Genomic DNA, 26,606 nt, shown 5'->3' on the forward strand with positions numbered 1-26,606 from the left:
AAATTTCTGTCTGACACTATGTCATAAAAGAGGCGTGTTTCCGACAGGAAGTGACGTTTTGTGTGATGTTTCGTGACATTTTCGTCTGAGTTCCGAGTCGGAGAGAGAGAATCGAACACACCACGTATCCTCACACTTCAGGAGGTCACCCTTCATATGCAAATGCACTCACAACACCTACACAAAGTTGGGGGAGGGTCTTTTGTGGTATAAATGGGATGTAAGAACTGTCCTTAATTTGTATTTGAGCTGCGTTTCAATACCCAGTATATTTCTACACTGTATATTATATTATTTTTAATGTTCAAACCACTGTTTTACTGAAACCAGTCTCTGCAAGTGGATTCCTTACATCTTATTGGCGAGCCAGGGAGGAGAAGGAGCTAAGAACTGGCAGAGTGACCTAGGAACCTTTTTTGGTTGATATAAGATTTCTTCGCTTAAGAAGACTGACCAGGAACTTCATTTCAGATATGCCACCTCTTTCTGCGAACTGAAGAATCCAGAAGGAACCACGCTTGTGACTGTAACTGGTTTGTGACATCAGACATCCGCTGAGACAAAATCCAGCCATCCATCCATTTTCCAAACCGCTTATTCTTCAGGGTCCAGAGCCTATCCCGGAAACTACGGGCACAAGGCGGGGAACAACCCAGGACGGGGGGGGGGGGGCTGCCCATTGCAGACAAACAGTAAAATAATATCGGAAATAGGGACTAATTCAACACTTAGGCATGATAATTCTGCTGGGTTGACCTGTTTATCAGTGCTAGAGGGTAAACAGGAGATGTGTTTGTAGAGGAACTGGGCTTTGGTAAGAAAGCACCAGCAGGGTTCCCTATATTTTAACCCTGTTTCCTTGAGGTAAACCACCACTGTTGGTATATTGTGTAAGTTTATACTGTGAGAGTTTAAATTTATACACAAAACTTACAATGATGGATCTGTAATCTCCTCAGTAGCTGGAACATGATTTGATTCCAAATCTCATAGAAATGAACGTTTATCAGCCCTCCTGTGGAGGAGGGCCTGAAAGGCACAGAATTTTGGTACCTTCTTTGAAATGATTTTGATTATGTGTCTTGCATTTTTACCAACTGTTCTGTTTCATAACTATTCCAGGGCAGTAACAGGAGACAATTCAGAGCACATGCTCTTGCAATTGTCATCATTTTCTTTTTACCTTTTCCACAGACAAACTTTCTCTGAAAGAGTCCATAGCGCGAGGAAAAACTTACTTTGTGTTTAGCAAAGGAAATCAGCACTAGTTAACAAGCAGACACAACAATATACTCTATGTATATGTGCATTTATGATGTCATGGCCCAGAATGTCACATGACATTCCTGTACTAGTGTTTCACAAATGTTATGCTACGTCAGGATTTTTCATAATAGGCCCATAGATTAAAAGTGAGCAGAGGCGAAGTGTATCTGCAGAGACAAGTGTGGTTGGAGAACCATCACCAGCACAATGAGCAGGGTAGGTAGCTCATTATATACCGGGGAGTGTGTATGTGTGACAGGTGCACTGCACTGCCACTTAGGATTTCTCTTTCATAGAGACCACGGAATGCATTTTGGGGTGCCTGGTTGCAATTGTAATCTGATTCTAATATAGCTGTTTCAGTAGTACTTCAGGAGATAGCTTATAAAAACAGACCATGATAGGCTTCACGTATTGCAGGCTGATGCTGTACCATTCATAAAGGGCGTGGATTTGTTTCAGATCACCTTCTACGAGGATAGGAACTTTGGGGGTCGCTCTTATGACTGCAGTGGTGACTGCAGTGACCTCAGCTCCTACCTGAGACACTGCTACTCCTGCAGAGTGCATAGTGGCTGCTTCATGCTCTATGACGGCTGTAATTACACGGGAAGCCAGTACTTTGTGAGAAGGGGCGAGTATCCTGACTGCATGGGCATGGGCGACTGGTTCAGATCCTGCCGCATGATCCCCATGATATGTTCAGCCGCAGCACATTGTAAATCTTTGTATCTCACAAGATGATAATCAGTAGTAGGTCAGCATATGGATGCCATGCATTGTAATGCCAGCCTGTTGCTATTGCAGATCAGTGCATGGGATGGAATTAAAGTGAATCAAAACTTCTACTTTAACAAAAAGACAGCCACAATTGTGGAAAGTTTATTGTTGAGTTTCACATTAGATTTGGGTATTCCAGATGACAGAAATAACCTTACTGCTTACCTGTTATTTAAACAGTACAGAGGATCCTACAGAATGAGGATCTACGACAGGGATAAATTTGGAGGTCAGATGATGGAGATGATGGATGACTGTGACTCCATCATGGATCGTTATCGCTGGTCCAACTGCATGTCCTGCCACGTGATGGACGGCCACTGGCTTATGTATGAGCAGCCCCACTACAGAGGCAGGATGAGGTACTTCTGGCCTGGGGAGTACAGGAACTTCGGTGGTATGAGGTTCATGTCCATGAGGCGAATCATGGACTCCCGGTACTGAAAAACTATGATCCTAAAAGGGTACATATCAAAATAAATGACAAGTGTATTACCATAATAATAAAGATTGCTATAACCTCCACACTCCACTCCAAGAGGTTTGAACTTTTTCCTCAGCAGCTCAGCCTGTAACCTACATGTCAACTTAGATACAAGCCTGTCATTCAAATCTCTTATGGATGCAGTATCAAAGGTGTGCTTTGTAAAGCTATGTACTATTGTCAAGCTATGTCGATTCAAGATACTGAGAAATTGATACATACCTATGTATACAGTAGGTTTGACTACTGTAATGCTGTGCTATCTGGGAGCACACACTGCACATTAAACACTGGCGTATTTTACATGCAGCAGCTGGAAGTGTCACTAGGACCAGAAAGTTTGAACACATAACCCCTGTGGCCTGTACTACGAAGTGGGGTTACTGGCTTATGGGGATAACTTGATGGATTTAAGGTAGTCTGGGCGAAATGTAAGTGAAAGAATATGAAGTCCATTTAAACCTTGATACCTTAAATCCGACCAAATTAGCCATTTTTGGTTGTAAGAACCAAGAAGCATTACTGTTAATTTTTACTTAAATGCAATGACAGTGTATTTATCTGTAATTTGAACAGTTCGTTCTCATTATGCTTGTGTGATGTGTAAGTGCAATTTACACCTTTTGTAAAATAGGGTACATGGGGTAAAGAAAGTTACAAAGGGTAGCAATCAAATAAAAGTCTTCTTTGTATGCAATAACAAGCCAACAAAACAAAACTTCAGACCCTATATTTTTAAGCACAAGGTACAAGGTTTTAATAAACTTATTCCAGTGACTGGGATAAATGCCCATTGATTTACCTTAAAAGGTATGGGAAAGAATAAGGCTTGTTGCATACTGTGTGCATGTACAAAATCTAACTTCCATATAACACACTATAAGCATATATTCATTTTGTATGGATTAAGTGTTGCACTTCAGTTAACTCACATCCAAATCATGAAATATTACTTATGAAACTATGATGAAGTCTCATGTTACATCTCTAGTTCCTTTGAAACAAATGCTTGGAACAAAAGAAAAAAGTTAGAACACAGGCAGTTTATTAAAAACAAGGATAGAAAAACTTTGTAGCTGTACAAACATTTCAGATTACAGCTCTGCACACAAAAATGAAATATAAACTGTGGTAATTGGGGGAGGATCTAACATGACCAGCAGAGGAGAGAGAGAATCAAGCCAAATATGTAACTTTACACTTCATTTATTAGTTAAATTTACTTAAACTGATTGTCAATAAGTGTCCCTTTCATTTTCGCCTTCTTTGCCTCCAGCTCAGCCTGTTGATGTAAAAGACAACAAGAACGTGAATGTCACCACACACTCAAGCTCATGTATCGCATAAAACAGCTAGACAGCAGATGTGTTATACACCTAATACATATCACTAGACCACATAGAACTGAGTGATACAGATCACTGATTTAGAGTGACCGGAATGAGGATGAAGTTTAAGCGACTATGGATTTATTTAAAGTTCTTTACTACATTTTTAAGTGAAGCACTGACTCCTTGAATTGTTCCTTAGCAGTAAAAGGTCTCCGTTTACATTTTTTACCTTTTCCTTTATAATTATAATTATATATTATACTGAACAAAAATATAAACGCAACACTCTTGTTTCTGCTCCCATTTTTCATGAGATGGACTTAAAGACCTACAATTCATTCCAGATACACAATATTACCATTTCTCTCAAACATTTCTCACAAATCAGTCTAAATGTGTGATAGTGAGCACTTCTGCTTTGCTGAGATAATCCATCCCACCTCACAGGTGTGCCACATCAAGATGCTGATCTGACATCATGGGTAGTGCACAGGTGTACCTTATACTGCCCACAATAAAAGGCCACCCTGGAATGTGCAGTTTTTTGCTTTATTGGGGGTCTGGGGACTCAGAACCGGTCAGTATCTGGTGTGACCACCATTTGCCTCATGCAATGCAACACATCTTCTTCGCATAGAGTTTATCAGATTGTCAATTGTGGCCTGTGGAATGTTGGTCCACTCCTCTTCAATGGCTGTGCGAAGTTGTTGGATATTAGTGGGAACTGGTACACGCTTTCGTATACGCCGGTCAAGCACATCCCAAACATGCTCAACGGGTGACATGTCCGGTGAGTATGCTGGCCATGCAAGAACTGGGACATTTTCAGCTTCCAAGAACTGTGTACAGATCCTTGCAACATGGGGCCGTGCATCATCTGTCTGAGTGGCTGGTCTCAGACGATCTTGGAGGTGAACCTGCTGGATGTGGAGGTCCTGGGCTGGTGTGGTTACACGTGGTCTGCGGTTGTGAGGCCGGTTGGATGTACTGCCATATTCTCTGAAACGCCTTTGGAGACGGCTTATGGTTGAGAAATGAACATTCAATGCACGAGCAACAGATCTGGTTGACATTCCTGCTGTCAGCATGCCAATTGCACGCTCCCTCAATGCTTGTGGCATCTGTGGCATTTTGCTGTGAGACAAAACTGCACATTCCAGGGTGGCCTTTTATTGTGGGCAGTATAAGGTACACCTGTGCACTACCCATGATGTCAGATCAGCATCTTGATGTGGCACACCTGTGAGGTGGGATGGATTATCTCAGCAAAGCAGAAGTGCTCACTATCACACATTTAGACTGATTTGTGAGAAATGTTTGAGAGAAATGGTAATATTGTGTATCTGGAATGAATTGTAGATCTTTAAGTCCATCTCATGAAAAATGGGAGCAAAAACAAAAGTGTTGCGTTTATATTTTTGTTCAGTGTATAATTATTCATAGTGTTTTGTTCTACCTTTTCTCATCTGACATTTGCCATATCCCAGTATCTCTGTGCACAATAGCTAGTGTGTAAGCGGAATTGCCATATCTGATCCAAAATATGGGAGATGGACAAAATAATTAAATATCATATTAAATCCTGAACTGAGTATGGTGATGTATGCGGGGGGGGGGGGTGTATTAATCAGAAATCACTATTCTTCAGGATGGCGGTTCGTAGATCGCTGTGAGAGGTAGAGTACATTTTTAAGGATTCATTGTAATGTAGATTACGGTAGTTCTGTTGGTCACATTTGGACATCCTAATTTTTTTTTTAAGGGACCAACATACAATCATATACAGGTCTGGCACAATGCTATTGTTAAACGGTACTTTTGGTCTGCACATCACTTGCCACATCTTTAGCTCTGATCTTTGTTACAAATCTGTTACTGCTGTGAGTACTGGAGTTTGTACTAAGGACGCACCAATCCAATACAGACTTAAATCACTGGATCAGTTATCAGTGACAATGGGGCTGACCTATGTAACGGATCATTAAAATCAGTTAAATTAAGTGTTACTGTATGTTTACGTTCAGGTACTCATATTATCTCATGCGTCTGGAGTGCACCGAGAGACCCGTACATTTTGCTAGAAAGATAGCTAACACAGAATGGAGGGAGCAATTTGGACGCATTTTATGCTTGAAGCTAATATGCCAACAAGTTCTGCGGCTACGTGCAATATCTGCAATGGCAATGTTTCAAGGGGTGGTGGTAGCACTGCAAATTATTAACAACTAACTTATGGTAGTTTGGGTCGTATGTAACTAAAATACTGAACAGTAGCAGGCTTAGACAACATCTAATCTTTCATACCATCTAGACATTATACCACGGCATCATTTCGGCAGCATTTTAAAACGCAACACTATTCCACTATTTTGAAATCCAGAAAGACACAGTTTCGGTCAAAGGCAATACTGCAGTTTGCTGTGTTACCGTTATGCTGCCCAAGTCTAAATAGCAGTTTTACTAAGAAATTCATTTTTGGTTTGTAAATGAGAAAATAATGTTTTTAAGTACAAGCGTGTGAGCGAAATAAGTAGTAACGATTGTATAAGCATGTTAATGCGCTCCAAGTCCTGCATTACATGCTGCAGTGATCCTTAGGTAAAGGGGTATATACTGACATTGTTCTGAGATTTATTTGTACTGAAACACAAAGACTTATATTTTCTACCAAGCACATTAAAGTATTTGACAGCAGTCAGATACCTGCATGGACTGCATATATCCAGTGCGACAGGAACCGGCGATGATTTTTTTGAGAGCGACAGAAAAGACCCTCATACCCTCCCCCCAAACCGAGAAACTTAACCCCCCCCTCCCAACCCCCGATCAGTGAAATATACAAAGGGAGACTCCACCCCAAACTGACTGTTTGGCTCTTTGTAAAAGTACCTTTCACTATAAAAAAAAAGTGAGTGAATAAGTCTGCATGAGCGCACATATCTGTACAGTGTTTGTGAGCAAGTGTTTATTAGAGCAGGCTCCCTTTGTGTTTATCAGAGCAGGCTCCCTTTGTGTATTTGTCTTGAAATTAACTGGTTGTTAGTGCGCTATTTTGAATTTAATAAAACTGAGTTATTGACCGACATACAGATGCTCCTCTACTTACGAACTTTCAACTTACGAACTTTCAACTTACGAACTTTCAACTTACGAACTTTCAACTTACGAACTTTCAGACATACGAACAAAGAGGACTGCAAGTCCAAACCGTGTTCATTGGGCTCCCATTTCCTGTCCGCAGCATCAATTTCTTTTTCTGCGCGGCAATTCCAGGTAGTACGACTTCTGGCCGCTATTCCCGCCGCGCAGCAGTGTACCGTGCATACTCCCAGTGTCCTAGTTCTTTGTACTTGCGTAAATCCTTAAAATGATGTCGAATAACGACTTGTATTCAGAACGGCCGTTCGTAACTTGAAATGTTCGCATCTCATTCATAAGTAGAGAAGCGTCTGTATTTAATACATTTTTGTTAGCGGAGCAAGTGTCAGCACTTTTTGGACCTCATGGAATAGTGCTTTGGAGAAAGCGCTAGCGTAAAGCTCTGGAGGGCCTGGAGCCCTGGAAGCACATTTCATCCAGCTGTAACCTTACCAGCTCTTGCAGTCTTTTCTTGCTCATCCCTTTTCTTTCTAGCTGCTTCTCAATCACTTTAGCATTCTGGGCATACGAATCAGCAACTTCTCTCTGATGACGGAAAATTCGAACACTTAAATCACTGAGTTAAATTTATAATAATATATTTTGAATATATATTTTGTATTTCACAAACAATACATACATTTTTTTATGTGTGTGTTTATATTTTTTTTTACACACACACACACACACACACACACACACAAGACTACAAACGATACACAAAAAGACTGAATATTTTAAAATGGAAAACACTAATTAAATGGTCAAGTATCTTTCAACATACCGCTTCAATCTCCTCTTCCTCTTCATCAATGGTAGAGACCGTAACAGAGCTAAACTTCCCCATATCTTTTGTTCGTTTTGTCATCATTACCTGGCAGAGGCAAGACAGTGCACAATTAGAACAAGCAAAATACTTCAGAAAAATGCATTACCTTTCAGCTGTGATGGAAATGCTAAACAGTACTGAACACGAGTTTAAATGTGGCTGCTTATGTACAGAATATTCATCTTCAGCTCTGTTCATATCCCGTTTAAATGCCCTTTAAAGTAAGCGGGGAAACAGAGAAAAGGGTCATTGACTTCTGAAAACATACCCTGACTTTTTTCGGAGCCTCCTGCTTCTGGCTGTACACACTGGTGTTCCCAAATCCCTGGCCAAACTTCACCACCGCACCATCAACAATGAATGTGACAGGCGTATTCTTCAGTTGGTGTTGATAAAAGAGAAGGAGGCCACACCTGCAAAGAAAAGCAAATATATGTTAAGCTATAAAAAGCCTTGATTATAGACAACTACACAAAGTCTTCATAAAAATTTCACTATATAGTATCTAGCCAGCAAAATGTACACTGCATTCCACAATTAATTAATTAATACTCCACATGAGCATATTTCCTGTCATAAATGCTTTAATTGTCAAGGAAGTCTTTTACGTTTTATTTACCACCACATAAAGACGCATATAAAACATAAACAAGCACCAAACATAAAACTTAATGTTAAAAGTCATACAATGTGGATGTACCGTTTGTTTTCATTACATATGGAGGGGTGTAACAAAAGACAAAAGTTAGAATTGGAAACAGCTGCATCAACTCAAAAATCCCCTTAGAATTAAATTGGCCAAAAACCAATAAAACTGCCACAAATAAAAACACCAGTCACATCACCATTACAGACTGGCATCAAATGCATTACTGCACAATTTTGTTTTCCATTTCCAAGTAAAATCTTACAATATAATCCTAATAAACCACTTTTTTGCAGAAGTCTCCCTTATCCTGAATTTTGCACCTTTATACCACTCTTTGCTGAAGAAGCAGTCTTTAGGTCATTCTACGGATGTTCTATAGCAGGCGTACTAAACTACTCCTCCTCCCCCCCCATGCAATTTACAGAGGGGATGCCCCATGACCTCCAAGAAAAAATAACCGAGTACCCCTGCTCTACTGGACTGAGGTCCAGGTTCTTACAGGGCCATTCAGGTACATCAATGTTTGTTACATTCTTTTAAGTTAACATAGATTGAAGCTGGGATACAGGTTCTTGTCATGTTAAAACGTGAAATTCTAAAATTCAGCTTTCTGTCAGCTGCCGCACCCAAGCTTGACAGTCAGTGTGCCGTTCTTTAGAGGCTGAGCCGTCTTGGCCTTTCACCAAATATATGTTTTCAAATTAACTACCTTGGTCTCAAGCTTAATGACATTTTTCCTACACAAGGTTTAATTTCAATTACTTAAGTAATATAGCAGTACTCACTTTCCACATTTTTTTCGATACTGCCGTTCAATTCCTTCTGGTCTATACAAAAAAAGAACAAGATGGTACATTATACAGATGCCCACTAATCATAGGACACAGCACACAACGAAGTCCAGGGTAATTATTTCTCGTGGAGGGCCAAATCTGACTTTTACCTTGTCAACATTTTTTTTAGTTTTCAGTATGTTTTATTAGTGTTTATTTTAAAAATGTGTTTCTATTTAGTTTTTATAGGTGATAACAGAGAAACTTTTTATATGCATTTTTTGATACCCATTATTACATTATTAGCCAGGTCACATGGCCACTGTTCACCTTACCTCTTCAGATACACATTTTCATCATCTTCCACATTGCAGAATTTGTGAGCATGTTTAGTAGCATCGATCACTCTTGCTTTGTCCCTTGGCCTCATTGGAAGTTTTTCCATCTGGCAGTCTGTAAAGTAAAATATTGCCAGAATGTCTGTTACAGAGCACAGAAATCATATACATCTCAGAGATAGAGAAGACAAAAGGCAAAACGAAAAACAAAAAAACATATAGAAAAACATCAGAAGAGGTTTCAGCAGATTTAATAATAATATCTGCATACCACCAGACATCAGCTCAGTTTTAAACTAAACTAAGGTGATTTCTTGCCATGTAAAATTAACATTAATCCTACCAACATGCCTCACTTTCAACACAGAAATTTGACACACTGATGTACATCACATATAATCCTTGCTGCAGCAATTTGAAACCAGAAGTGTCTAATAACTTTGTGATTGAAATATATAAGGACCAGGGCTTTGCTTATCTAACTGAGTATCCTTGCTCTTTGTGTGGGGGATCCAGAGAAACACATTCTCTTTTCCGTTCTTTGTTTCCTAACTGTAGAACAATAATATTAATATACATAACTGTTCTTGTTATTTTTAAAGCACTTGGGGAATAAACTGAAAATACGTTTGAAAGACAAAAGGAGCTATCAACTTAAACGTATGTACACACATATTTTCAATAACCACCGATCCACCATAGACCTCCGATGGGAAGCATCACGAAGTACACGTCAATATGCATCCATGCGTGTATCACTGTTTATACTAAATCTTCCCATTAGCCATCATTTCAAATCAACAATCACACCAAACCAACACGACATGTAACAACACGAGAAGGCTTTTTTTATTATTAAAGCAGACGAACAAGCCGCCATGACAATGTTTTTGAGCTCCAGTCTCAACTTTGCTCATGGGAGAAAGACGAAACATAGCACACAAAAACTCATCAACTCACCCCCAAGAGTCACGAATAAATAAGATGATTCAACTGAAATGACAACTCTAACTTAACCAGTTTATCATCACAAGACGTATTTACTGAAATAAAATTATAACCAAAGCAAGCTAATTATATGAAATAGTTCTCCTATGGAAAAAATAGTAATGCTTTCACCATAATTTGAACTCAAAATGAAGTCTCACCTAAAACCAGCACCATCTGACCACAAAGACAGTAGTAAACATGAAGTGGTTTTTCTCCATCGTCGTATTCCTCCCGATCTCGAGTGTCCGAACAAACAACACTCCGAGACACTACTTTCGGCATTGTGTAAATAAAATGTAAATACTTTGAAACAACTAGAAACAGCTCATCTCCCCTTCGTAGAAAACGAAACCTGTCCACTGAAATATACGTCATCAGTCCATTGACGTAAACGTCACAAACATAGTCCGTCCTGATTCGCTAGTCGTCCATGTCACGTCTTCATGTGATTGTTTATGAAAAATATTTCTGAAAGGAGAATAGAAAGTTTCGCTCCAAGCAGCTGAGGTGAGACAGAGAAAATAGCTTTACAACTTTCAGTCTATCCCTTGAAAACTAAATGAAAAACTGCATTTATTTAAAATCACACACACACCCCCATCCATCCATCCATCCATTTTCCAAACCGCTTATCCTACTGGGTCGCGGGAGGCCCGGAGCCTATCCCGGAAGCAATGGGCACAAGGCAGGGAACAACCCAGCCATTCCATCCCACACCATTCACTCACACATGCACTCCTACGGGCAATTTTTAGTAACTCCAATTAGCCTTAGCATGTCTTTGGACTGGGGGAGAACATGGGGAGAACATGCAACTCCACGCACATGTGACCTAGGCGGAGACTCGAACCCGGGTGTGGAGTTTGCATGTTCTCCCCATGTCGTCGTGGGGTTCCCCCCACAGTCCAAATATATATATATATATATATATATATATATATATATATATACACACACTGAAAACTAAAACTAAATTAGATTTCAAATGAAAATAATAAATAAATCCTATAATTACACTAGGGTGGGTATGAATTTGTGTGTGTGAAAATTAGGTTTAAATGATATTCGTATTGTTGTAAAACTGATATTATGTATGTAAAATATATATTCTGTATTATTCTATATTTTATAATATTTGTGTGTTAGCTTTCGATTTCCCTAAAAGTTACCCTGTATTTGCAGTAACCGTGAAATATATTGTATTAGGGAATACTGTATCGTCTGCCTTGACCACTAGTATACCATGTTGGGTTAAGTAAAGCCTCATCAAGTTATTTAACTAATAAAGTGATCTTGTGGTGAAATTTAAGGAATATATGGAATGGCTGGGGTACAACATCAAAGGCAGGCAACATTGAATACCAGTGTGTCAATGTTTCCCCATTTGGCCAGTAGATGTTGCTGGTCATCCCATCCGTTTGTGTTCCTAATTTTCCCGGGTGATTGAGTTACTGTATAACTCCCAGTTTCTAGTGTTACTGATCCACACCTGTCCCTTGTTGATGATCTCATATGTGTTTTGTGTGTACAAGTGTCTGCCCTTGGCCTGTTCCTTTAATTGGAGATTGTGAGTGTTGTTAGTGCTGTGCTTTCGTGCCTGTTTCCCAAGAATTTTAATTCCAGCCTTTGTGTATCATGAACATCCTTCCTATCTCAGCTTTGACCCCCTTTGGTTCTTCTGTTCCTAGTACTTCTTATGTTCAGTTGAAATAAAGTCCGCTTCAGTTTCTAAAAGCTGCTTATCGACCCTGAATTCTTCCTTGCGTCCCGTCATAAAACACTAAATTAACATATACAACTACAGCATAGTGTAGTCTAATATAGCTATAAGGAAACTTTTCAAAGGGCACATGAAATCAATTTCTATTTCTGAAACTAATTTACACTGGGTAATGACAATTTTATAGTCGTATTTTAGTAGAAAGGTGGCGACCAGGCAGGGCACCTGTCCAGGCAGAGGATGCCCACAGGGCAGGCAGAAAGGCCACCTGCCCAGGCAGAGGATGCCCACAGGGCAGGCAGAAAGGCCACCTGCCCAGGCAGAGGATGCCCACAGGGCAGGCAGAAAGGCCACCTGCCTTACAACATATTTTCATTTTTCACCGCATTCCATAGCCATTTTCAAAAATCATTAGATGCATTTTATTTATTTCATAAATGAATGAAAAAGTGCTACCAGAAAATGACATATAGCCACTGCACCGGGGCAGCCTCAGGAATGGCGTACAAATGCTGAATAACGTAAAACTTACATTTTCATTTGCTTTTTCATTTTCAATAAAATCTTTATTAAATTTCATGAAGATTAAGCAATACAATTAGGAAGTAATTAAATGAAAAATGACAATGTAAATTACATACATAAATACAATAAACACGAATCTCGGAAAATGCATTGTGCTTCATAAGTACAATATTATTAAAAATAGTTTATACATAAACTGTTCAGTATGAAAATAATATACATAAGGTTTAATCGTGAACCCTCATTTATTAGGTGTGTACAGAAATAATACAGCCGTTTTTAGATTTTAATAAAAATTATCTGATTAATACAGCTGTATCGAAAATTCAGATTAGAGTTCCAAAAACACAGGTGGTATATATATCGCAATACCTGATGAGGAAACAAACATTCTTTAAAAGAGGAAATAAGAAAACAAAGAATGAAAATGTGGCACTCATTTTTTTTTTCTCAAACAAAATCTTTGGCATACATAAAAAAAAACACATTGCACAATTTCACATTATATGGACAATGACAACTTAAAAAGTATTTATCATGTTTAATGCCCCAGAATTTGAAATATAAATCTTTGCTGAAAAATGTCTACCTGTCACACGTTTGTGAGGCAGCCCCTTTCACGAACTGTTTGGACTAAAAGCATAAATAACGCTAATCAGTGAGATGCAATAGAACTTGCAGACACTTAGCAGAAAAATAAATATATACATATACAGAATTACACGTGTGCTGCTGTCAAGGTTGCATAAAAGCTTTGCTTTTTTCAAAAAAATCGTTTACTCTGCTGAGGTGAGATTTCCCACAAAACTGCTGCGTTCAGTAAAACATCCTGCAGTAAGATGAGGTTCGTATTTCTAACACCACTTTAAAAATCATTCTCAGCAGCCCCTCAGAAAAGGAAGTAACAAAAAATGAGGCATCCAGAAATCTCTATATAATGTATATTTCGGAGGGATACTTCTACTCAACTGACATAAAGCGTAGTACGAATTGTACAACTCAATTTACAATTTCTTGAGTTATTCTACTGACTGTACGGCATCTTCGCATGGATCTCGTATATATTTGAAAATGACAATATATGAATATGCTGGTGGCATATTCTTAAATTAAAAGAGAACTATGGTCTTACACATCTGTTTAGCTATCATACTCATAAAAACAGCTTTTCAGGAAGCAGATAACAATGTTATTAAAGCAAATATTTCTCTGCAGTGTACCTTGCTGTCTGTAAACGCACTTTTCAAACCAGACAGTGTCTCACTAATCACCCAGAAGCTTCAGAAAATCACTGTGGACTATGTCATGAATAAAGACGGTCCTTCGACTTTCCTCTTTCTAAAACAATTTTAGTATTTTACTGCTGTTTCTGTTCTGTTAACAGGCAGATATTATATTATTCGGGACAGTGCAAGCTGCTTGGGACTAAAGTATCTGCTAAATAAATGAAATGCATTATTCAAACTATTCAGTGAATGTGTGAGCGAATGGTGTGTTAGTGATTGGCGTGTTAGTGAATAGTGTGTGAGTTAATGGTGCGCGAGTGTGCCCTGCAATGGGTTGGTGCCCCATCCTGGGTTATTCCCTATCTTGTGCCCATAGCCTCCAGGATAGGCTCTGGACCCCCGCAACCCTGAACAGGACAAGCAGCTACTGAAAATGGATGGATATTCAGGCTATTCAGTAGAATTATGCTGCCCTTAATACAAATGCATTTAAAAAACAAAAAAACAACAGGGATCCAACAGCTAACGCTACTTTGATCCCTAATTACAGTGAAAATATCTCTATCACAGTTTTGTCTCTGGTCCTCGAATTGTAAAGACAGGAAAAGAGTCTCGGATCTTGGCAACCTCTACAGCACAAAGATAGCCAAAAACTTTGTTGTACCATTCTGGGGAACGTCCTCTGAAAATGAAAAGAAGAAGAATATAACAGTCTTTAAGGTCCAAAATACTCACAAATATAACAGTAAGAAATGGTCTTGTGAACAGAAGGATGTTGCGCAAGGAAGAAAGAGGGGCTACGGCTTTTCTATCCTTAAAATGGAGAACTGAATAAGGTTTTGGGAAATATATGGATGTGTTTTAAAGAAGTCTGATACCCCTATGAAGTAGAGGAGCTGGGGATGCTGGGATTGTTGTCAAATCCTTACTGTTCACTGTGAATGTGCCTGTGTACTGCAAATATGTGGTGCACAAATGCATTCAAGGGCTGCAGATAAGAGAACAATGTGTCTGGTGTGGTAGGGAAGAGAAAGCAGCCCCTAGTCTGAGTAAAACAGAACAATGAATGTCAGATTAAAGGCTGGTTCACACTTCTCCACACGTGTCCGCTCGAACGTTTATGACGTGTTTGACGTCATTGTGGACCTCAGCGGACGTACGCCTGCTAAACTTGTGTTCGTGTAGTGGTGTATGCACGGTTCTGGATACACTGAGCAAGATGGATTCGCTAGCTTGCATGTTAAACACAAACATGGATGCTAGTTTGCAAACCCTACAGATTATTTACAAGGTAATAAAACTGTTACATACATGTAAATGCGTGTGTGTGTGAGTACAGACTCGTCTCAAATTGAACCCTATCAGCTGGCTCTCTGAATTAAAACATAGAGAAACGAACACAAACCTCACTGCTGTGATACGTGTGCAGGGAATATCAGAATACTAATTCAATGTGTGTGTTTTATTTATGCACGTCTGAAATGTTTGAATTGGTGGCCGAATTTTATGGTATTTAATAAGACTAAAAAGTAAAAGTAAAAATCTTGGATCACATTGTGCCACTCCATGGGAATCTTCCCTCACTGGCCATACAGTAAAAAAATACTCACCTAAGGTCAGCCCTGCAGTAGTGGGTCAGCCTTGAACGTCCTGCTCCACATGGCTCAATTAGCCAGCGAGAGGTGAGCAGCACAGCCCGAAGGCCAACCTCCAGAGGTCCTTTGTTGTGGTCCACAGAGGAGGACACCAAGAGGCAGAACCCCTGCACTGGGTCTGTGTGCCACCTTCTGTAGGAACATGCAGACACATTCTGGGTAAAGCCTTCTGGAGCCTTGTGTACATAACAGCAGCAGGCAGAATTCTGAGACCTCAAAACTGTGCAAAAACAATCTGCCAAAGAAGGAGTGTATAAGACTATGGACTTGTTCTGGCCAGCTTTATATCAGATAATTTCCTGCCGAAACTTGCTGTAACTTGAATACTCCGTGTTTGTGAAAGTTATTAAGGCAAGTGACGGCGTCAACGATTTAAAGACAATTTTGACTTTTCAATGCGCCTTATGTTTTGTATATTCTTATGATTTTTTTCCAAATATTAACAGACAAATGTTTGCAGCAAAACATTGTGGACAAGTGGAAAAAAACATTGGGTGGCATTCTAGTCTATTGCATATAGAGTATAAGTAAAGGGGAAGGCGGAATCCTCCAAGCACTAGCAGGGGGAGAGAAGGGAAACCCCAAGTGAGCTTCCTCTGCCTCATTAACAGCTGCTTTGGAGGACAACCAACCAGAAGAGACTGACCCATGTCTGCTTGGAGGACGATGTGCTTCCCTTTGACCTGGCAATTACAGCCGCTTTATCACCACTAGTGCTTTTGTGTATTTTTTCCCAATTCCCTAAATAAACCATACCCTTCTCACCCTCCAAGGGGTATATAGTGCACCCATGTTCCCCAAGCCACAACACACAAAAATAAAGCATTGGGCTCATTTCTGTCAGTAACAATGACATATTTACAATGAAATGTAAGCATGACGTTACAAACATTGTATTACCTAATTACTCAATACATTTAAAAATTTTTCTAATAGGCTAACAATCTGGACTAAGGTGGAGGGAGCGTAACAATTACATGACTAATGTAAAAGACTATAACTCAATTTCCATTGAACACACAGGATCTGACTTTATGAATAAAATAAAATAAAAGAAAATCGCCTCTGTAGTACCTCAATACAACGAAATCCCTTCGAGGGTGAGGTGCCATGCTGTCAGTCACGTACTGAAACACCTCTGTGTTGTCCTCAAGTGCCTCAACCACGCGGCTATGCAATAAGTCGTCATCCCATAGATGGCGCTCCCGCAAAATTCTGTGCAACACAGTAGTGGGTGGAGCCTCAACCTCTGTGGATACCTTCCATAGGCGAAAAGGGTGGCCGTTTCCAACCTGAACGGCAAAAATCATACGTCTGAGAATGTTGCAATTAAATTTCTGTTTCACTAGTCGAGGCATAGGCAATCATTTCAGAGATGCTCATTTTAGAGGAATAAAACACCTATCAGAATAGCCGTATTAATGATTTAACAGAATTTACCCATCTTTGCAAGAAATATTTGGTCTACACTTCTCATAACTAAACACTGCGGCAACATGCAGTGTCGTTCTGAAGGAGATTTATTTTACAATATATTAACTAATTTTCAAAATTCTACAAAGATATATCATGCAGCAGATGAATTCACTAAATACCAGCGTAACTGACCGCCATGTGAAGTGCTGATAAATTACGTTGACTTCATAGACCAACTGAACTGTAGATGTGCTATAATCTTTTAAAAGTTCTTACATTTTTAAAATATTTAGTTCTATTACTGTAAGGAGTATAATGAATTTTGCTAATAAAAAAATTATATTTCACCATTTTAACAAATTTAAGTAGAATCCTGAGAGAGCCCTGTGAATTCCATATTAATTAGTATTGTTTAATCTCTTTTCTTAAACAGAGACAAAAACATGTCCGCCCACATCAAGCCAGGCATCCATCCAGCCACGCGCAGTCAGGTTGCTCCACCTCCTCTGAATAAAGCACACTTGTTACTCACTAACTTAACTAACTGGCATGGTATAAAACCACCTGGTACCCATTTATCTCCGTCTGAAGTATTAAGTGATCTGTCATACTAAATGCGAGTTCTGTGATCTGGTTATTGCGTATGAACCCTGCTCATCTTACTGATCTTTGTCTAGTGGTTTGCTTATTTGCACTGTATTCGCCGTATCAGCTTTATGGCTTTCAGTCTGTCTTTGGATTGTCAGTTTGGATCGTGATTCACGTTTGTTTGCCTCTGCTTGGTTTTCAATCTATTGCCTGTCTGTGGACTCTAATTCTGAATTTAAATGTGTTTGTTCCGTAATTGCATGCCCTCCCCATCTAAGCATTACAAATAATAATTACAGGCTAAGTACATGCCTAGGTCAGAAAATGCATGTATTCAAGTAAATAATACTGTCAGGGCATGTCCTGTTTCTGCTGCTCCCTAGTGGTGTCCTGGCTCATTGTTCAGTGTACTTGTGATCTGGGCATGTCTCCAGGCTCTCACTCCCAAAGGTCACCTGACTGCACCTACCAATCAGTTTACTTCATAAGTCAAGCACTCACACCTGTTCCTCGTTGATTAACTCTTACCCAGTGTATATAAATCATTACATTGTTCGATTTGCCAGATTGTCTTTTACTCCTTTTGTCTGTGATCATTTGCCTGCTGTGTATGGCAGCTGTATACTAACTTTGCCTTAACCTCTATGGATTTTATACCTCAACCCTATTTGAAGATTCTGGTGTTTTTGAAACCTTAGCCTGTTCCTGGATTTTTCCCTTTGCTTGCCCCTTTAGCTTTGCTGTCATTTATTTTTTGACCTTGCCAGTAATCAACCTCCACACAACTCCTGCCTCGGCCCAGGACTGCACCCATAAATGCAAATCATCAACTCTGACATGCATTATGAAATGACACGTTTATGTTTTACCTTCCGGTACGACAGCTCAGTGTTCTCAGGGGCGGGTTTGACATGCCATTTTTTGCTCTTTTCTGTCATCTCCCGTTGCAGGCACTGAATACTGTCCTCCAGATAGGCCCTGTAATCTGCAGGCTCCCCCTTCAGATTGATGCCCATGCCGTGGAGGGGAAGAGGCTGAGCGTCGGCAGCAAGATAAGAGTTCTGAGACTGCAGCATCATATCCTGTGGAATCTGCCCCACAGAGGAAAGGAAGTGGTTAATTTACTTTGACATTACAAAGTTAATGAATGACAAACAACGTCATATCCATCCATCCATCCATCCATCCATCCATCCATCCATCCATCTCTAACCGGTTTTGCTCTTGAGGATTGCAGGTACACTATAAATAATTATAAATAATTTGTAGTGTTATTACCAATGTTTCATAATGTTATCATATGAAATCTGCTGTACAGAAAAGGGAATAAAAAGTCCGAATAGCCTTTAGTTCAAAAACCAAATCCGAGTTCTGATGACTCAATGGGATGAAAATGTTCACCCATTTTAATCAGGTTCACTTCATAATTAAAAATCCTCAACATTTATTTAATACTAGTCTGACAAATCAAATAAAAGATCATTATCTAAATACCTCCTCCATAACAATTAAGTAATCCATCCATCTATCCATTTTTCAAATGCTTACCCAATACAGGGGGTAGGAGGCACATGAAGCCTGTACCAGGTATAATATGGCAGAAAGGAGGGGATCTCCTTAGGTCATGGTGGAGCACAAACACACACACACACACACACACACACACCACACACACACACACACACACACACACACACACACACACACACACACACACACACACACACACACATACACTATGGCAGTATTTTTCCAACATTTTTCTATCCCTGAGACAGTCCACATTTTTGCTCCCTTCCAACTCCCTACTGGGTCTGATAGGCTTGAGGCAACAGCACTAATCTGCTCAACTTGAATTAAATCATGCTACTCATATATGAATATGAATTAATTCAAAGATAGCCCAACACTAGAAATAAGATAAAAAAGTATAAACAGATGGTCACCTGGACCTGAATTAAGAAATACTTTTCTTAAGTAGGGAAAAAATTTATATGGCATTGTTTTCAGCTACTTGAAACAATCAGTATTTCATAATTGTTTTATGCAACCGATTTACCTGGAAGAGCTTCTTACATTCCACAATCATGTGGCTAAGTGCTTCAGTAGCAGACATGTTCTCATTTAAATCCCTTTGATCCGGTTTGCTGCCAACACCTCTCCTGTGCTTCACCCTGTAACAGAACAAAATTAATGAAAAATCAATGTTATGCAGGGGAGGAGGGGTCTCACAGCAGGGGGGGGGGGGCTAGGGGTGGTGGGGAGTCAATAAAATTTGCTGACTCATGAAGTAAATGACTTCTTGGTAAATGGTTGCGAATTCTGTGTGATCGTCTGTGATCAAAAGGTACACTAGGTAAAATTTTCTGGCAGGGGGGTGCCCATAACCGGCCCAGGGGGGGAAGCCCCTCCACCCCCCGCCCCCTCCCTCCACTACTGATCTTATATATTGTTTTCATAGACATAGAGGAATTTAAAGGGGCAGTTCACCCCAAAACTGAAAAAAGATCTTTTATCCATCAAAGTTATTCTGCGGGGAGTTGCCTACGTTTGAAGATATTGGCTGTAGAAATGCCAGTCTTCTCTCGAATATCATGGGACTGAATGGCATTCTTTCTGTGGTGTTTAAACCAAACTCCACACACCAATCACCGCGCAGAATATTTCGCCGGGGAACTAGTGCTCGTATCTTCTGCATAGTGATATGACTGGTGTGTCGAGTTTAGTGGAAGGAAATAGTTCCTACGTTAAACTGCTCACTACAAAATCTGCGGATTATCTTGAGTAACCGGGTCATGAGTAAGAGACACTGCTGTAAAAAAACCACAGTACTGTACAGTCTTGAGCAATAAAATGATGTTTAAATAGTTTTCATGTTGGTGTAAAACTATGATATTACATCTGCTCAACTGTATCAGTGTAACCATTTCCAAAACTCTTCTAAAGTCACCTCAGTATTTTGCAGCAACTATCCAACACACTAATATACAGTTGAAACCAGAAGTTTACATACGCTGTATAAAAAGATATATAACCTTTTTTTCTTACTGTCTGACATATAATCAGACAATTATATGATATCTTGGCCTATTTCTTTTGATTTTCTCATGACAGCACACAAGGAAGCAGTGTGTTGAGGGCTGCCTTAAAATACATCCACAGGTGTGCCTCCAATTAACTCAAGTGGTGTCATTTAACCTATCAGACGCTTCCAAAGCCATGACATCATCACCTGGGCTTTCCCAAATTGTTTGAAAGGCATAGTAACCTTACTGTACGTAAGCGTTTGACTTTGAAGAAAGTAATAAAAAATTCTCTAAAAAAAGTTATTTTATTATTCTGACATTTCACAAATAAAAATGATTTAGGGAATCCAAACTGACCTAAAACAGGAAATGTTTTGTCTGATTATATTTCAGACAGTATAAGAAAAAGGTTATGTGTCTTTTTATACAGTGTATGTAAACTTCTGGTTTCAACTGTATTTTGACTCACCCACTAGTGTGCCATGATTGGCTAGTGAATAACTCATCAGGTTATTAAGATAATTTAATTAATAAATTTATCAATATATTGAGCTGGTGGCAAAATTTAAGGAATGCACAGAAAGGCTGAGGTGCCCCTGAGGAGAGGTTTGGGAACCAAAGCTATGTTCTTCTAGCCGTACAGTAGGATCTACGTAACTAACTGGAGAGCAGGAAAAAAATTCTTGTTCATTTCTGTAGTATCAATATTAATTGCACGTGCAATAATGTTAAACTGTTTTTTTTTTGGGCAAACATTCACTTACTATACAGATAACTTAAAAAATTTTCTTTAACCGCTTAAGACTACTGCACAGTGCTGCACATCATGGACTAACCTACCTGGGTGAATTCCCTTCTCTCTTTGAGATGTTAAGGTGAAAGACAGAGGGGGCCAGGCACACAGCCAGGTTGCCGGCCGTCATCTGGTTGCCTTGAGCAGAGGCGATGTCGCTGAGGAAGTACAGCAGGGTCTGGAGCACTTCCCGGTTTTCATCCGGCAACAGGATGACCGCAGCCTGAGCCGCTTGCAAACACTGGTCCTTAGGGACATCTTGGAATGAGATGCAGGTGGGAGAGAAGTCAGAAATTACAGAATAGTTTCTATTTCACACATTAAATTAAGTACTGGAAGAAAGTAAATGAAGCAAAGAACATATGCTTATTAATAACTGTTAACTTTAAAAAAAAGTTACTTGGCATTAAAATAAGAAGAAAATATACTATAAAATGAAAATAAAAACAAAATACAAAAAAAAAAAATACAGAAAAACTAATGATGCAAAACTCACACTGGTAAATTTGTAGGAATGCTTCTGTTAGCTTGCTGGTAAAGACAGGTTCTGGGAGGTCTCTGAAGTACTGCTTCAACATGTCAGCCACATCATAGGCTAACTGGCCCTCGTAGCTCACATGATCCGGGGAATTTTCATTCAGCTGTCTCAGAGCATGGATCCGGGTCTTCACACCAGACTTGCGGAAAATGCCAATCTAATCGTACCGTTTAAAAGGAATACATTTTAAAAATGCACATACAGAGAAACCTGAAACAAACCGTGTCTAATTGGGCAACTGGATTTTACCTGGTCCAAGCATCGACTGCGCAGGTAGCGCATGGCCTGCTGAATGCTCTGAGGCAGCGGTTGGCCACTCCGCTGAACATTGAGGATGGGTGGAACACCAAAGACGTTTTTGTCCCTGTAGTCTGGAATCTTGCTCCTCCTCATAAACTTCGGAATAGTCCTGAGTAATCAAGCAAAGGAGATTAGATCATGCTTATGCGAGTCTATAGACTTGCAAGAGTTTTATTTCATGGGTATAGCATGTAGGGGACCAAAGACACAGTATTGTAACCAAGTATGAGGATACTTGACAATACTCCCACGAGGATGAGGATACTTGACAATACTCCCAAGAGCTCCTGCTAGCAATCTTAATAGTTGGAATTGTTCAGTATCATGTTCTAACTTGGGGAACACACCCGACATTAGCTGAACGAATGAATTCATAGCATGTCCAACTATATATCCATATCTTCCGTAACTTAGTACAGAATAGAACAGTGATACTTCAGTCTAAATTGTCTTTTCGCCTATCCCATGTTGCTGTCCATGACATACACGCATACATATACAGGTGTAAGCAAGCTTGAGTCGGCCAGTGTCTACTACCCCTAGGATCAGTGGAGGTTCTGGGCCTTGCTCAAGGTTCTAACAGTGTCAGTCTGACTGTCATCAAATTCAAACCGGTCACCTTCCAATTACAAGTAATAGTCCTAAAGTGCTGAGTCACACGCTGCCACAATTCAGGGGACCGGGTTACAGGGCTACTATAGGCTAAGCAGGAATCAGGGACCATGAGGCAGGAGGCACCTTGGAGGAGATGCCAGTCCTTCATAGGTTCACACACACAATAGCATACACTGTTCGCAATTCACCTAATTGAAAATGGGCTACAGCAACCAAAATACATAAAGGGCAGCCACACAACATGTAAACTCCACACAGAAAAACAGAGAAGCAGGATTTGTGTAAAGCTACAACATACTTATACATCTACTTTAACTTCAAGAAGTTGCAGTACATTTAAAACCGGATATTTTCTAGAATGTTACAGTAAAATCATAAATCTTCCAATCTGTGATGTTCCTTCTATGGAAATGTAGCTCCAAAATGTTTACAGTGCCTGAATGATTCAGCCTTTTGCAGTGGAAAACTTACCAGCTCCAGGCAAGTTTACTACCCACACAGTATTTCTCCATAATTGCTGTCAGTCTCAGCAAGGAGAATTTTTGCAGGAGATTGAGCTGCGCAGCTGACTGCCGATTTATTTCCAGCGATGCCGAGTTCAGGCTCGGTCTATGGGAGTTTTGAAAACTGTGCCACCTCAGTTTCCTGGAAACCAAAAAAAAAAAAAATCAGCAATTTGGTAAGAGATGGTTTAGGTGATTTGTATTCCTGCTGGTTGGTGATATACAATAATATCAAAGAGACGTGCAAGGAAAATGATGCAGGTAATTTAACTAAAAGCATCTGACCTGCTGGGTCTGGTTAAAGAGGCACCCACTCCAGAATCTCGTCGTTCTCTCATGTCAATATCCTCCGTGTCATTCAGCGAATTTCCTGTACTGCCATAATCACTTGCTGCTGTGCCAATGTCGGACATGGATTGCTCTTCAAAATGCAGGCTTGAAGGATATGCGATTTCTACTTGCTCCTCAGATTTTCCATCCAGCTCGCTGTCTTCCAGGTCTAGACAGATTCTCCTCGACCACATGTCTATGCTTTGCTGAAGGCCATGAACATGCTCAAGGATATCATCCAGGTGTTGGAAAACTTGGTCTCCTCCCAAGTTAAGGCCTTCAATACTTTCTGTTGCCTCTGGCACATTATCATATACACTCCCTACAGAGGTACAGGAATTTCTCCTCGGTTGAAACCCTGCAAAGTCCTGGGACTCACTAGTGCTAGCCATGGAGATATCTGTGTTGTCCATTTGCCACCCATTTGAGTCGTCATGATGTTCAGGACACAAGCTTTCAATAGAAAGTGACTTGGGAAAGGTGCCTGGTTTGTGGCCAGTTGGAAGATGAACCAAACAACTCTCTTGTCTATTCCCAAGTTTGCTTGAGTGCTTTGTCCAATTTGCTACCTTTAGGTACATCTCATAATCCTCCAAATAGAATCCCTTATATTTTGGTTTAATTCTCTCATCTGTAAAGGATCGTCTTGCAGTGGACCTACAAATTGTATAAGCCTTTCTGTAGTCCTCTAAGTTGCTTTTCTCGCGAAAGGTTTGTTTCAAACCAGGCAAAGTCTGGGTACAATGCAAACTAACAGCAGCTTGCGGAAGCTCTTGTTTCACATCTTTATCCTTCACAATCATTTTCTCCCTTTCTTTATTCTTCTTCCGGAATGAGTCTATTCTCTTCAAAATGTTTCTGGAGCACCTCTTCGTCTTGTCTTCGACAAACAACTGGCCTTTTGAAGAACTGTCTGCTTGATTGCTGTGGGTTGACCTGTCAGGGGAGTCTGAGGAGGTCAGTTGTTTGGTCATGGTCACCTGACTGGAAGATGTCCCTCTAGTACTGCTACTCAGACTACTGTTGCTCTGGACTGAGGTGGTGTCAAGGTCACTAAAGTCACTCAAGATACTCTCAGAGCTTGCTGAAGTCCTCTCAGTAGCTGAGGAAACACCCATTTTTGGGGTCATTGGTGGCGTGAGAGTATTTAACCTAGACCATCTTTTACTGTCCCGCTGAAATGCCCACCGATCACTTATTGCACAGAGATCATCATCCTCTGAGTCCTCGCTCTAAAAAAAAAGGAAAAACAGGAGAAAATTGTTCAAACTTAATTTATATTATTATTTTCTTACTGACATTATCCTCAAAGTCCCAAATCACACTTTTTTTTACAATCATTAACAAGCATTTCTCCATACTTAAGTCACTTTCTCAAAACCCTTCAAATAGTTTGCATTACCAACACACAGCTTAGCTGAACAGTTAATCAGTTAATCTCACCTTCAAAACGCTATCACAGTTTAATGCATTTCATTAAACTGCATTTCATATACCCACACTGATAATGATCCATAGTTTAATAAATGTTGAGTACTGTTGTGCCAACTGCGAGGAGCTTTGAAAAATCATTTACTAAAACAAACAGCATTAAAATATTTATTATAATCTCATCAGTCGTACAATCTTGTATATGTTTACTGTACTGCACTGTATGTTTCCTGTACTGCACTGAATATGATTACTGTACTGTACACATTTTTTGCACTATATAGGGATGAGACACAGACTGAATCAGCCCGTATAAGACCACAATAATTTATTAGTATGACGTGGGGCCTCCTTTTGCAGCCAATATAGCATCAGTTTGGATGACAGACATTACAATGACATTGGAATTGCAGATTCAAGTCCCGTACAGGTATGTGACCAGAGGGATTCTGAGGCACTCCTCTTGCAGAACAGTGGCCAGGTCACTAAGGGATGCTGGGGGAGAAACACGTTTGCTGACGCGCTCCTTCAAAACACCCCAATCAGATGTCTGAGTCCCGCCTCCTCCAGTAGCTTGGACCCACCCCTTCCACAATCTAATTTGTTATCTCTCTGAACCAATCATTTTTCGTTCTGCCCTCAGAACATTGTATAAGTATAACACCCAAGAGCCAGCAAAACACACACTAACAGTCTGTCCTCTTTGGATATGGCTGCCCTTATGTTGTGTGGATTGCATAAGTTTATATACAGCTGTTCTATTGCTCTGTTAATTCAACCTTCACACTCTGCTCTTACTGATGGAATGTGCGATCAAAGAAGATTGGTCACCAGGCCACGCATATATAGGCATGAAACCTCAAACATTACATTAGTCAGTGTTTCAGGTTCATTGTCCCACGTCTATATGGTGTCAATTGCGTTGCCCATTGTGGCACCTTATGTCGTCTTACGCGTGTCCTGGGTCCTTTCTGCGTGCCACATTGTGGGCCCAAAGGCACGACATTTCATCTTACTATGCACAAGGTGTATTGCTGTGATCAGCCTAGGTGAGATTCTGCTGAGCTGCTAACCATCTAGCTCAAAATTAACTATATTGTCACGGAATGCAACCAGCATTTTTGCTATTTTGCTCCCCCTAATTTAAATAGCGCCCTAGGCGATCGCCTCTGTCACCACCAGGGCGGACGAGCTCTGGCTGTGATGTTAATGACGTGAACTTGATCATGAAATGATTTGTATTTGTTTCGCGATTGCTTCACGGATACATCAGTTTAAAACAAAATTGTGTTTTTCAGAGGAAGCACTTCCCCCAAACTGTAGTTCTTCATATCAGCAATAGATCAACAATGCCAATAAGCT

The 26,606-nt window shown here is 40.0% G+C and overlaps 3 protein-coding genes across 5 annotated transcripts in view; 1 reads left to right on the forward strand and 2 right to left on the reverse strand.

Annotated features, from left to right (window-relative positions):
- Nucleotides 1-1,473: 1,473 nt before the first annotated feature.
- LOC125713191 (gamma-crystallin M2-like) lies at nt 1,474-3,413 on the forward strand. The gene is made up of 3 exons (XM_048984150.1): nt 1,474-1,482; nt 1,648-1,971; nt 2,227-3,413. Exons 1-3 carry the CDS (start codon nt 1,474-1,476, stop codon nt 2,488-2,490), a joined length of 597 nt encoding a protein of 198 aa, XP_048840107.1. The 3' UTR covers nt 2,491-3,413.
- Nucleotides 3,414-3,554: 141 nt separating this feature from the next.
- On the reverse strand, nt 3,555-10,962 carry steep1 (STING1 ER exit protein 1). The gene is made up of 7 exons (XM_048983825.1): nt 10,737-10,962; nt 9,586-9,703; nt 9,263-9,304; nt 8,097-8,241; nt 7,784-7,873; nt 7,453-7,545; nt 3,555-3,812 (listed from the first exon to the last, which is right to left on the reverse strand). Exons 1-7 carry the CDS (start codon nt 10,951-10,953, stop codon nt 3,750-3,752), a joined length of 768 nt encoding a protein of 255 aa, XP_048839782.1. The 5' UTR covers nt 10,954-10,962; the 3' UTR covers nt 3,555-3,749.
- Nucleotides 10,963-12,822: 1,860 nt separating this feature from the next.
- The window catches only part of stard8 (StAR-related lipid transfer (START) domain containing 8), a 34,007-nt gene continuing 20,223 nt past the window's right edge, over nt 12,823-26,606 (reverse strand). For 2 of the 3 annotated variants that reach the window (XM_048984637.1, XM_048984636.1), the window contains 10 exons: nt 23,769-25,045; nt 23,452-23,625; nt 22,315-22,474; nt 22,024-22,222; nt 21,575-21,785; nt 19,768-19,882; nt 18,578-18,799; nt 16,779-16,996; nt 15,660-15,836; nt 12,823-14,731 (listed from right to left, as the gene is read on the reverse strand). In XM_048984637.1, coding sequence (XP_048840594.1) covers nt 14,614-14,731; nt 15,660-15,836; nt 16,779-16,996; nt 18,578-18,799; nt 19,768-19,882; nt 21,575-21,785; nt 22,024-22,222; nt 22,315-22,474; nt 23,452-23,625; nt 23,769-25,045 — 2,871 coding nt within the window. In that variant the 3' untranslated portion in view covers nt 12,823-14,613. The remainder of the gene's footprint in view (nt 14,732-15,659; nt 15,837-16,778; nt 16,997-18,577; nt 18,800-19,767; nt 19,883-21,574; nt 21,786-22,023; nt 22,223-22,314; nt 22,475-23,451; nt 23,626-23,768; nt 25,046-26,606) is intronic. The other variant, XM_048984638.1, reaches the window with a different exon arrangement.

The sequence above is a fragment of the Brienomyrus brachyistius genome, chromosome 18 (genome assembly GCF_023856365.1).
Source record: "Brienomyrus brachyistius isolate T26 chromosome 18, BBRACH_0.4, whole genome shotgun sequence".
NCBI classification, from domain to species: Eukaryota; Metazoa; Chordata; class Actinopteri; order Osteoglossiformes; family Mormyridae; genus Brienomyrus; species Brienomyrus brachyistius.

What these genes read in the sequence shown, in the direction of transcription:
- LOC125713191 (XM_048984150.1), top strand. An exon ending in TGATCCCCATGATATGTTCA is followed by an intron (nt 1,972 to 2,226) that starts GCCGCAGCACAT and finishes TTATTTAAACAG; the next exon opens with TACAGAGGATCCTACAGAAT.
- steep1 (XM_048983825.1), bottom strand. Translation starts at nt 10,953, where the DNA reads ATGACGTATATTTCAGTGGACAGGTTTCGTTTTCTACGAAGGGGAGAT. An exon ending in GAAAATGTGTATCTGAAGAG is followed by an intron (nt 9,305 to 9,585) that starts GTAAGGTGAACA and finishes TTTTTTGTATAG; the next exon opens with ACCAGAAGGAATTGAACGGC. An exon ending in TATCGAAAAAAATGTGGAAA is followed by an intron (nt 8,242 to 9,262) that starts GTGAGTACTGCT and finishes TTTTCTTTGCAG; the next exon opens with GTGTGGCCTCCTTCTCTTTT.